Here is a 13,393-nt window from a genome sequence, read left to right as displayed (position 1 = left end):
TCAGGAAAGCAGTGAGTAAGTAGTAGGTGGCCACCAACCTCCTCCGAGTCCTCCAGGCCCTAATCCGCCTCCTCCTGGAACAAGGCCTCCTGCTCCCCCATATGCTGAGGGGGAGTAAAGAATGATTACAATCCATTATCATTCTCTTTAGGCCCCTTCAAACAGCTCTAATGTTCTCAAAAGTGTGTGTCGCATGTGCAGGAATGACCAACACCCAGGTTGACACCGGGTTTAACAAGAGTAAAAGCAAAAGTATTTAATGACTGGGTTTACTGTTGTAACACATTGTAAACTGACTTAATGGTAGAAAATGTACTTGGCTTTTATAGTTACCAGCACTGATGCAAGTGCCATTGTTGTCTATTTCAGGTTTGTATCAGACACATAGGAAGGGTATGACCATGCCATGCATTTATGCTGCCATTGGGAGATAGCAAGGCCAAATATAATATCTTAACACAAGTGGATGCAGATAGACATGTCTAGAGTTTCCTCTGGGCAAAGCTTTGTAGATGCCATTAGCCTGACGATGTCATACTCATAATTCTAGTCAGAATATGAGTCTGATACCACTCCATTGGGCTGTGATTATGGGGCGTGTTTCAACCGAACCAGGAGAAAAAATGCCTCTTCGCTCAATTGGTTACCTACAACCAATCAGAACAACGTAGTATGTGACCAGGGCCAGCTGATAAATTAAACTTTTACCGGATCGCGTAGGAAGGAAGGCAAAAACATCTTTTCGATTGACAAATGCCTTGATCGCGTTTCTCTGTTCCTCTTTCAAAATGAATGCACTGTCAATGTCTAAATGGACTCGAATCTATACATTTCAGCTCTCCAGCGGCAGCCATGTTTGTTGAAAACGAATTCAACCCGTGTGTTGATTACGTTACTGTTGATCATCTGTCCATCATCGTATAAAGCCCGCCTTGACAATTTGATTGGTCCGGCAATTTCTGTCTGGAGATAATTTCTCCCCAACGGAGCGACACCAGACCGAACTTCCCGACTTCAAATGTTGTGGGCGGGGCTAAGTTCGGTCTGGTATCCAGGCTAAGATGCCGTGGTAAGTCAGGTCAAATAAACAGTATAACTTTTTGCAGCGGGAAGTGTAAAACGCATAATAATTCAAACATCTGTTGCAATATTTGTATTGCATATTAATATTTTTCTCCCCACACATTTACCAGTGTACGTTTCTTAACCATCAGAGAGCAGCATACTTAGTTAGTAGAAAAAGAGCTTTTAAAAGATGATGAAGCACAAAGCCATCACCTAGTAATTCATTGCTATGATTTCTGATCAGATAACTAGCAATGTCACTGGGGTTTGACTGATCCTGTTCCAGCTGCAGGGCTGTTTAGTGCTTTGTTAAAGAGGACATCGCTTTGAAGGTGTCTGCAGCTGTGCACGCCATTGGCTGGATACTTCATGTTAATGGAATCTAAACAATTAGACTTGGGCTTTTGGCAACACAGCCTGTATATGATTAAGTGGGATTAAATCATGTAGAATAGGCATTTCTGTTCCTGTAAAGTCTATGATACATATTGCAACGTGGCTGCCAAACAAAGACTACATGTTTTTAATATGCAAGGCAACACATACAGGTGACACCTGACTGGGTTTACCAAATCACATCAACAGAAAATAATTTTAGTGCCTTTTTGGTATACTTTCAGGTAAAAACAAACAAACACACAAACAAAAAACAACTGGAGCTGTAGATAGTCATGCAAACTTACCTCCTGTTTTGGCTGGTTTGTATCCCCCTGCTCCTGCTGAATACACATAAAAAAACACAGTTAAATGTCTGACGTATGAAAATGTGTACAAGAGAGATTTATGCCCTTCAGCCAGTAGCAGTTAACATCTTACTCCAGGTCTCTCCAGTGCAAGCTCCCTGCAGCTCAACTTAGATCATCTAACTTGTGCCGTGTCAGAGAATAGCCGTCCGGAGTAATTATTTCCCTGGCCCACACAGGGCCAAGCCGGCTCTAAATCTTCTCAGGAGCTTGACCCTTCAAAGTGAGGCAACGCTCAAACTTCATGTTGCTCTTCACAGGGATTTACAACCTGTGTTGTTAAAAAAAACTGGTGGATATGGTTTATCCAGATGTACCGGCGACCAACGTGAAACATTAGATTAACACGCAGACAGCAGAAGTGTATGTCCTGTTTCCACATAATCTGTGACAGTGAACATGATGGAGCTGCTTCGGGCAATATACTTTTAATTCCAGTCGAAGTAGACCATTGCCTGTGTGATGGCAAGCTGTAAATTCATGATAAATGTCGGCCATCTTTTAACTGAGTTTCCCTGCTCTGTTTCTCTCAGCAGAGAAAATGTGAGAACGGTTTAGATTGCGCTGTCCAACTTGTGTGTGTTTTGTAACGCTGTCTGATTGATACTTATAAGCATGGCACTAAGCATCATAATTACATATTGTTTTTACATTCATTTGCAGCAACTTAATAGGTTTGGTCAGAGAGGATTTATTTGTAATGGTGTAAGCACAACATAACAACCAACAATTACGATAATTGCCTTTCTTCCACAAATATTTATACACAGTACAGTGAAAAGTATCTCCACATGTTCGTATTTATCCTGATAATTTGTCTTGAGACATGCTGAAATGGGTTATACCTGGGTAAGCACCAGCACCTAGTCCGCCACCCCCTCCAACTCCCCCGGCAGGGACATACACACCTGAAAAAAAATAGTGGTGTATGGCTTTAATTTTGTCTTTGTTTTCATTGAATTCTTGCTTTGAAATGTTATACAGCACAACACTCTTATGCTTGTCTAAAAAGTGAGGAAAACACAGAACCTCCTAGTTTACAGCATGATCTTGTGCTGGTCAATTTGCTTTACAGAGATGCAATGCATGTAATGACGCAATGTTTATAAAAAATCGACACAAAGACATGCAGTGAACACGCATCAGTTGCCCTCAAGACTCCTAACAACCTTATGAGTTCAGGCATCAGTTATAAAATCACTGGGCGTTTGGAGGTGGAAGGCTGGTTTGTGTCACAGGGCCCTGTTGTTGCATGTGAGTAGACCTCATGATGATGGAGATCATATTTAATGGGCTTTACATGAGTTTGGAGGCCAATTAATGTGAGCCACATGTCCATGGCTCTCGGGTGTTTATTGGGGGGCTGCGTGGAATGCACAGCACTGGATCACTCTGTCTCCTTAATTTAGCTAATGTATACAATGAAGGGGGGATTACAGAGAATTACTGTCTGTTCTCTCGCTTAGCCAAAACCATTTACCCTTTCATTGACAGTAACACAGTGTAATCAATGTCTTTTACAGGTAAACCGATGCTAAATTACCCTCACACCAAAGGCATGAAATCCTCTCATCACATCCTCTTACTCAATGCTAAATCAGACAATTCAGCAAGCAAGCCGTCAAATCCCATTAAGACAAGGGAGAGAGGCTGTAATTTATGGCGGCTAGAGGCTCTGGATCACACAGGCTCTTTTAGCCATTCGACTCAGATTACAGATTGGGCTTGGCACAGGGCCGAGCGAATGAGGCAATGAAGAAATGGAACAGGGCACAGTAATGAGTTTGAACATATATGCATTTCAGGTGGAAAGTTGACCATAAACTGTGAAAAATGCCGCCCTCTGCAGGTAATGGAGGGCCTGAGCGTTGAGCCTTCGTGTGTCGAGGGAGGGGTTGAAAGAGGACAACGTGGTTTTATTTATGCTCCAAATCCTAAAATCATGCACAAAATTTGATTAGATGGAGATGAAAATATTTAGTCTATCCAGCCTGTTTTTGTTTAAGAAAAACAATGTTTTCAGCCCAAAAGACGATGCCAGTAGGGATCTGCATATTAAAACAGAGCTCTTGGTTTGGTGCTCTGAACTTTTATTTTCACAATGCACTTTTACAAGGGAATATAGAGACCTTTTTCCAATGAACATTTATTTGAAATACTGTGGCAGACATATCCTCGAATAACAAATGATCTCATCAACAAACTGATAGATCTTCACAAAGGATGTCTTCAAACTTGTTTTTTAAAAGGGACAGTAAGGGAGTTGGAGCAGACTAGAGCGCGATCAGATTTCCAACCCCTTGGCCTCGCGAAATTAGCTGTTTGGCTTGACTTTGAGAAGCTTGACACTTCCAAAAAAGCTGCTTCAGGATTGCGACATACCCAAGAACAGAACCACCGCACAGCGCAAGTGTGAATTTCTCAGCATTTCACAAGCTACTAAAAACACATCTCTGGAGATCTGTCCACGTCACCAAAGTGGCCTATCAAGAGTCTCCGAACAAGTGTCTGGTTATTGTCTTGGCCAATGCATCGGCAATTAGAGAACACATTAGGACCTGTAGCCTAGAGATCTACAGAGTGTTTTTCTCGATGACAGAATGCCCACAGGCTTGGAGAGCAGGAAGCTAGCTGGGGCCTTCAGGATGGCAGCGCTTGTGCAGGGTCCAGTCAGCGTAACTGTTCTCCACAGAGCAAGTCAGGCCCTCATTTCAGAATCAAAGGGAGGATTTCCTGTTTCTGAGTTCAGACAGAGTGCAGGAGGCTCAGTCCCATAGAAGGATCCTGCTCTCTCAGATGCCCTCGATGCTGTGCAACATTGCGTCCATTTCTTCCTTGCTTTTTCACCTCTAGTAGTCGTAAGACTGATCCAGCAAGCATACATATTTTCAAACATATATTCAGGCTTGTTGGTCGATGTTCATGGAGTCTTTTAAGCTTTTAACTTAAGTGGATATTTACATTGGATTTACATTTACATTACAATATATTTACAAATAATTGTTACATGCACACTAATGATGTATTAGATGACTTTGATTTGCCACAAGGGACCCTTTAGACAACTTTAAAGCATTTATTTGCCATAGTAAGCCATGGTAAGTAGATGCTATAAATGCGTGTCAGGGCATGAAGAGCAGGGAGGGTGGTTGGGCCACCCCACCCAAGGCTTCACACCGACCGCACAGCCCCCTCAACAATAGACAACACTGGCAGCTGAGGCAGCTTGCTTGTTCACATGTGGTTCTCTACATATTGATGACTGATGTGGGTGTTGTGGTGCACAAAATGGTTGTTCTTGTTGTAATAAGTTAGCATCAGGCATGTTAAAATATGACAGCTGACTGTTATGTTATATGACTCGCAACTTGCATAATAGTTAAATGTATAATCACAAGTCAATTAGCAAACACTTTTTTAGTTTGTCATAACTCTTTAAGATACCTTGCTTGTATATGTCTAGTATTTCATGCTTCAAGTACCAATCAAGCATTTGAAGTCCAACCAATAAAGTATCACTTCTCTGCCCATTTCATGTCAGTGTGGATAAAATGTGAATGCTTGGAAAACTAGGTCACTGAGTTGAGAACTTTAAATGCAATGTACTCCCCTTTCCAAACGTAAAAGCATGTGAGCTCCGGCGATTTAGCCCTTCCCAGTCTCACTGTATTATACAATCTCCTTTCAGATGAGGTGCCATATTTAGTAGAAGTAAGATGATGTTAAACAATGTACATATAATCAGATGGGAGGCTGCAGGAAAGTCCAGTTGGCCATTTCCCACTCAAGTAATATAATAAACTGAACTATATGCTTATGTCATGAGAACAGGCATCATGAAAAGAGACCTCATTAGGCCCATATTTTAGGAAATGTCCTTAGAACAGAGACATTTCATCATCATTTATGAACTGTCACATAATTAAAGGCTTTTGGGTGACTACATGGGCAAACATATGTTATATATTGCATTTACAGCACACTCTTTCATCTGCCAACTCTTGATCTAATCAGTCTGGTCCAAACTGTCCTGAAGTGAAATGATTATGAAATCAGTTATGAGCACCTAGATTAACTACAATAAACACTGAAATGTTTTACAATCTTATTAAGATATTGGTGGAATGTAATGTTTTTTTTTGTGATTAAACATTTCAGGTGTCAAAGAATATATAGTAGTAGTTAATAGCTGTAAGTACCCACTGAATATAATGTTCACGTGCAAACAAGCAGGGAACAAGGCCCAGCAGTGGTAACAAGAGAAATTAGTTCATTTTCCTACACTCTCTAAAGTGGATTTCTGCCCTCATAAACACATGGTGTCGCAGTGCTAAACTGAATGGCCAAACGATTTAACTGAATTCCAGGACAAAACAGGCCTCTTCAGGGGAACAACGGTGGCAACACACAAAAAAGCCTATCTGTTTTTTACACTAGGTCTTTGACTTTGGAATGGCAATATCTGGATGATGGCCCTTACATACTCCCTCTGAGATCATGGGGCATCTGGTCTTCTTTTTGGTGAAATTCTGGCACAGTGCAGCCCCCCCCCCCCCCCCACACAAGGAGCAAAAAAAAAAAAGGGGGAGATCAAGACGAAAAGGAGAATAAGTAAAAAGTAGAATGAAAAGAAGTATCTCAGTGATGGGCCCTGTGCCCAAGCTCAAGTGCCTGACACATCTGTGGTGCAGAGAGCACAAATGTGTGGCATGCAGTCAAATAAACACACGACACACACAGGCGGCAGTGATTTAAAGAAGAGGTGGGATTCTGATCTCATCCGAACGGTCTGGGCTTTGCCTTTGAAAAGTCTTGGCTGACTTTCACCTGCCAGGAATGACAAAGTGAAGAGTAGAATTAGGGGAAAATATCCCAGGGGGGGGGGATTTTGGCGAAAGCCACGGATTCCTGCACCCCAGGGCTTAGAGGTGGAATCTGATGTTGTAAATTTTCAAGTGATGAACTGTAAAATTCCCAGACCACCCCAGGGAAAAAAAGAGAGTCTCGTGTCACATGTTCTCTCTGAGGCTGTCATCCCCCACTCCTCCCTCTACCTCTCCCCTTCAACCCCTCGTCTCTTTCACTCTGTAAAGTTTTGGAATCTTGTCAAACTGAAATTCTAGGGCTGCTTGACTGGCTTAAGGTGCTGTGGAATCCCTCAAATGAGGGTGAACACCAAATGGAAAGAATTGACACCTCCATGCATATTCTTACTTATTAGGAGAAAAGCCAAACACCGTAGAGTCAAATTGTCTGGTGCCTCTCATTTTCAACCAACCAAAGATGGAAAAATATTTTGCTTTGTTATTTCCTCATGAAGTGCTTTTTCCGTTGGTGGATTTCAAACTGTCTCTCCCGCTAGTGTGTTCCTATGAGGTATTTCTGACACTAACCGACACGGTCATCCGGACTACTTTCAGATGTTTGCAGGATTATCCAAACTGTTCTTTACAAACTGATGTTTATGGGATTAGAGGTCAAACCGATCTTATTCGCTGATCCTTTCTCAACCACAGACAGAATGCATGCACTACATAAGGGTCCCATAACACATGCGCTGAGTTGTTTACTTCATCAAAAAAGATGATTGATGAGGCATCGTCTAGCTCATAATTGGATAAGACAGATGATGACAAGCATCTTTTTGGTTAAAATCATGCATACGTTTGAGAAGCTGGAACTGTATCTTCCCAGCTGGAGTAGAGGAAATTCTATTCTGGCGCACAGTTTGCTTTTGCCAAGAGGTCTTTTGTTACAACCTTGTATTCAAGTGAAGGCCAAGAAGAATTCAACTCATATTTCCCTCTGGGTTGAAAATTGCTCACAGACATTTTATGTCACTAACTTCTACAACATTTTTCACTAGCTGAAAAAAAGAAAATTGCAGTACCATACATTTGTAGTGGACCATACTTAAATTGAATTTAAAAAGTAATAAATAGAAGTTTTGTGTTTTAACCCCATGTAGCTAAAGTCACATTGTATGACCTTCATTACCAGTGTTGGGCAAGTTACTTAATACAAGTTATCAGGTAGAGTTACTGATTACCTTCTCTAAATTGTAATCAGATTACTGATTACATCATTACACAGTGGTCTAATTTACTGAACAAAGCAACTTAAATAGGGTTACTGACTATCCCATGACTAACCTATTGGACCTGTTTATGCACTGTAAGCCTGTTCTTTAGGAAAGAAAATAAGTACATCTTCATAGTTTCAGAGTGATGATTTTGTTGACATTCTACCTTCAGTAGGACTGTGGACAAGAAGAGGACAAACCTGATGTCAAATAAAATGGAAATGCCATGAAAACTTTATCTAGAGGAGCTGCATTACCCAATGGCACTTTATGATTACCATAAAACAAACATTGACAAGCTGCACCAAATGTCTCACAGATGTAACATTTTGTAGGAGGGTAGATTTACTGGGCTCAGTCCATGGCCGTGCAGACTGAGGTTCATTGTGGACCTGGGAGATGAGACAGTAAGACAGTATAGTGGTTATGTGAGAAGGGAGGGGAAAACACCCTTCAGTGACCATCTCCGTGAACTGTCCAGTGTCCATGTCGTTTCACAGGATCGACTCAGGGGATTTCACAGTATTGCTCAGACAAGTTGGAACAAATCATCTGGTTTAAGTGTACCTTGTTGTCAAACCCTTGGCAGAGAGCTCCAGACTTGAAAATGACTTGTCTTTCTATGATATTAGTCACGGATATAATACAAATAGGAAACTCACACTTTACATTTCATCACTGTCAGGAGTCCATTTTGATCTGACCAGGACGAAGAATAAAATTTTTCCACATTTAAGAGCCCAGCTTGATGTATGGAAATCCCATCATTACGAAGAGATCCAACCTCATGCTAATTTTGAAATTCATAAACATGCTCGTACAGTACCCCTTCATACCTCATTTGTCTCTCACACATGCATACAAAAGTCATTCTAAATGTGATACGTCTCCATCTCTCCTCCCTTCTAGCATGGGTGTTTTAAAACCCATCCAGGTCAGTCAAACTCTGGCCTTGGTGTTCCCCACACTCAGAATGCATTGACCAGGCTAGCTGACAGTAAAAAGTTTTCCAGTCAGTGCTTAAACGTATTGTGATGGAGCACATTCTATATACCATATGCAGCGTTCCTTATGTTTAGCTGAAGTGATTTCCCTGCGGTCTCATTCTGTTCTGTCATGACTTCAGGGTTGTGTGCAGTGAAAAAGAACATATTTCAACGCAGGACGAAGATATAGCTGCTCGGATGACAGGCCTATTAACAAAACCCTTCGCGGTGATTACGACAAGTAATAAATGAATACTGCAAAATGAAACTGCTTATCGACTACAGCACCCCGATGCTGTTCTTTGCCAACAAGCCAGGAGCCCTTAGCAAAGTGGTGTTGAGAGTTGAGGTCACCATATAACGGTTTATGCTGGCCTAGTTTTTCAAGAGCTCTCAAGGCAAGCGGCATGCACTAATGGGTGATCCTAGTCTCGGGGGACGTTCTATTTAAACATAGTTATTCTTCACCTCGTACAAACTCACGGTTGGCAGTGTACATTTGACAGTCTTTTTTTTTCAAAAGCAGGATTATGAAGATAAGATTTACTGCAATGCACTGCATTTATTTAAGTTCTGAGATTCTCAAGCATAAGATGTGCACATACATGCAGGCCAATGCGGGGTTCATTTTTGCAGTGTGTGCAGCGACGCTGAGGCGCATACGCTGCTCTTGATTCCTCCTTTGCCAACGAACCACGAGACGAAGCCGATGTGTCACATTAATTCTCTTACAGCTCTGGCAAACTAAACCGTACAGCTCAGGACCTGAAAAAGTCCTTGCACCAACACAGCACCATAATGATGCACAGGGAGTAGATCAGAGCGATTCATCACCATCTCCCCTGACAACAGTGGTGTGCCGTCTCATCCATGGTGATTTCACCCACCTTTAACTTCAGCCAAGGGCGTGTCAGTGATTGGGAGAATCCATGAATTTAAAGTCCTCTTTAGTTTTGGGGCAGAGACGCTCACCTCAGTGCTACCGCTGTTGCCGTGCAAAAATTCACCTCTCGATTCTTATGAGACTTCCATGGAAGTGAGCTTTGGGGCGTTTTCTATTTTGAAACCTTTTCATGTTGGCCTTCCACTTTAGAGTCGTTTAAGTCCACTATCAACAAAGCAATCACTTCACCTCCACCACAGGCATGCTATGTCCTTGGAACTGTAAGCTATGAGTAAGACACAGTACACTAAAAAAGTACAGGAAAAAAAAGAGTTCTGTTAGGGGATATAATGTTGGTAAGTATTCTGAAAAGATTGATTGCTTTGTAATTATCCATGTGACATAGTTTTGAGTGATGAATTGCAGAATGTGGGTATAAGAGCACTAACACAACAGAGGATAATTAGGATAGCCCCTATGGGTTTTCTTTAGTTTTTTTTTGCTGTGCGTGATGAAAATGGTCAGATTGTGACAGTCTCAAAGTGAGTTCTCTTTTAGACTCAGTGGGCTGGGTCTGGAGGGGAAGACATTTTGAATTACCTCGCTGAATACATTGGCTTCACATTCCATCCACATTCAGTTGTTACATAAATAATGCACTAACTCCCCTGTCTTTCGAGATTTACTGCACTTCGATCACAGCAAACTTCCTTTCCATTTTGTCTGACGAATGCTCATAAAATGCATCAGCCACCCCCTTTGCAAACAACAAAAGAGAAAGATGACATTCATAAGTGAAAAAAAAAAACACTATTCCTGTCCAGCAATGACTACATTCACCTTCACTGATCTCTGCTGCTCTGCACTTTCACTCTTACAGTGAAAAACAAGCTGACATTCCACAGCCCTCAACCATATTCCCTTGGATACCAGCAGTGATATTTTTATGGTAGTAGAGCTTAATGGGGATGGTTTGATGATATTGGCAAGAAGAGGTGATTGGCTCTAATTCTTAGCGGCAATAAAATCTGTCCTCTTGCCACATGAAACCGAATTTAACACCTCTGGAAAAAATGTCTGCAGGATCAAAGGTAGTTTAAGCCAATATTGATGTTCACAAAAGTGAGAGGATGTTGTTAACTTAGTCGGAACTGCCTGGTGAGTGGATCTGCAGTGGGTCTGACATATAAGGACAAACAAGTTATTAAGAGCTTAACGAAGAAGGCCGAGACATTTGCAGATGAGGAAAGTCTCTCTGAGTGTTGCTCCGGAATCTTCTCTTTAATGTATGTGCATATAGCAGGTGTTTCACAGATGAGGATAGTTTATACATCGCTTTGATGAACAGCACAATAGCATCTGCTGAGGAGACAAGCGGATGTAACAACTACAATACATCTGCTGCTGTAAAAGTTCTTAAACTTACACAACAACTTATCCTATGAAATTAAAATATATGCACAGTAGTTCTAAAAGGCTCATGTGTTCCGCTAACAAATGTATTACAGCTGAGGAAGTATTGAAATATATACGCGAGGACAGGCTTGGAGACACGAACAGCTTGAAAACAGATACACTAATGACGGGCGCAGAAAATTATTGAGAGCAAATAAATAAAAGACAGAGAGGCTGGCTTTGTGTTTAAGCCAGCAGCAGACCTTTGCATGCTTTCCAGTTGAAGCTAAACAACCCTGCGACTCCTGTCCAAGAAACAGCTCTGGAAGACTGGAAACTCACGGCCTCAGAGAGGAGAATGATGTTTTTTTTCTGACTCTCTGCAGCTCTGCTCTCATTCAGAGCTTCTAGCTCAGTTCCAAAGAACAAAACAAAAAAACAACAACAACAATAAAAAATACAGTGAGGGAGCCATGCATCGGAAAAACAACTGGAAATACACAAAAGGAGACTGCCAAATCTGTGCGGTCTGTACGCTACCGTCTGGACGGTCAAAGTCACAGCGTTGTCCACTGGGGAGTTTATTATGGCTTATGATGAAACTGACATCTGCAGACTCATTGATGCAATGTGTGCGAGGGCTGTGTGCCTGCAACAATGAAGTCACTCTCAAGCTTTTGAGAACAGCTCAGGATTTGAGATTCAAAGTAAGGGCTGTTTACTACTCAGCATATGTCACTCCATGGCAATGCACTTTGGAACAAGGTTGTTGCATAAAGTCACCAGGTCTCTAGGTCTACAGCAAAACTAAAATTGGCTGCAAAACAACCTACTTATTAACTAGTTTAAAACAGTTATTTTTGAGTCATGCTTTTCGGTTAAATGCAAAATACAATAGTCCATTTCAAAATAATGTGGCATAAGGATGCATGGGGTGGATGAGGAGTGGCTGTACTGGGTTTTAATTCCTGCTATCATCAATAACCTGGCATCTGTGGCACCTCAACATAAACACTTGCTAGTATTTCTTAGTAATGCGTAGTTGTGCCATGCACCGTTCCACATTTAGCAGACAGCATGCTGTCCTGTTCCCCTGCTCACCCTACTGCAGGTTAAGTCAATATACTGTAATGTGAAGCTTGTCATGAAATCAGTACAGAACTTAATCTTCATGGACAAAAAAAAAAAACAGTTATTCTTGTGGTAATTCTTCGTAATAATTTTGTCACTTCTAGGTAATGCAGTTGTTTTGAGGATGGTATCATGTTCCTCTGTATTAAGCGGTAATAAAACTGTATAATAAAGCAATAAACCCCAATAAATAAAATACGGTGATGCACTGTTCTAACCCTTTAAAGTGTGCAACTCGTTAACTATTGGACCCTCTTCTGTGTTTATTTAACTTTACGATTCTCTGTGTCTGGACTGGACCAGACTCTACACTGTAGACACTTCATCAGTAAAAAAGACTACTGGCAAATGGTACGTGCTTTGTACTGTAAGAAGCAAATCAATTAAATCTAGCGGAAGCTTACAGAAACACTGAATGTAAAAGCCTTACGAGAGAGAAAGCTGCACCTGTTGCCAGTCTATGTGCTGTGGTCATATGGCGAGCCATACGCCTAAAATCAAACACCTACCTCCTTGAAGTGAAGGTTGAAACAGAGCGAGGAGGAGGAATCCATGAAGGAGTGATACAACCTTGCTGTTAGCCATCTCACTCTAAAATGCCCCAGCCCTGTCCAAATCAGCTGGTTTTATTCTCCACAAGCTAATTACCACTTCATAAAGTGCTTGAAAAATGAAAAAAAAGAGCGAAAGATACTGGACACGACGTAATTAAAAAAGGGCAAAGACTTTCAGTTCAATGGATCATTTCACTTTTTTCTCTCCTATGTCTGGTGTTGCTGTTTTTATTCTGGACACTCCTGCCAACAATGCAGGCTGTTGCCAGAGAGAGAGAGAGAGGGAGAGAGAGAGGGGAAAGGAGAGAGTGAGAGAGAGAGGGAGAAGGGGAGAGAGGGAAAGAGTGTACGAGAGAGAGAGAGAGGGAGAGAGAGACCGCTCTCTTTCCCACCCACTTGACTGAAATGAATTTTACTGTCTGCCAAACATTTGCATGGATTTTAAGAGGACTTATCTTTCAAGTGAAAAGAGGGGAGCAGAAACTGAAGGCAATCTTGTTTTAATTATTTGCTTTATCCTCAGAGGACAGCTTTGCTTGGGACGCAAAAGCCTC

General features: G+C 41.6%; 1 protein-coding gene across 15 annotated transcripts in view; it reads right to left on the bottom strand.

The window, feature by feature from the left end:
• elna (elastin a) overlaps positions 1-13,176 on the bottom strand; it is a 61,521-nt gene extending 48,345 nt beyond the window's left edge. For 9 of the 15 annotated variants that reach the window (XM_031573337.2, XM_031573335.2, XM_031573336.2 and 6 more), the window contains exons 1-4: positions 12,795-13,173; positions 2,654-2,716; positions 1,749-1,784; positions 39-104 (exon numbers count right to left, since the gene is read on the bottom strand). In XM_031573337.2, coding sequence (XP_031429197.1) covers positions 39-104; positions 1,749-1,784; positions 2,654-2,716; positions 12,795-12,870 — 241 coding nt within the window. In that variant the 5' untranslated portion in view covers positions 12,871-13,173. Of the gene's footprint in view, positions 1-38; positions 105-1,748; positions 1,785-2,653; positions 2,717-12,794 lie in introns of all 15 variants that reach the window. The other 6 variants (XM_031573351.2, XM_031573341.2, XM_031573343.2 and 3 more) reach the window with 3 other exon arrangements.
• Positions 13,177-13,393: the final 217 nt, after the last annotated feature.

Source organism: Clupea harengus, chromosome 9 (assembly GCF_900700415.2).
Source record: "Clupea harengus chromosome 9, Ch_v2.0.2, whole genome shotgun sequence".
Lineage (NCBI taxonomy): Eukaryota > Metazoa > Chordata > Actinopteri > Clupeiformes > Clupeidae > Clupea > Clupea harengus.
This window is presented reverse-complemented; position numbering and strand designations above follow the sequence as displayed.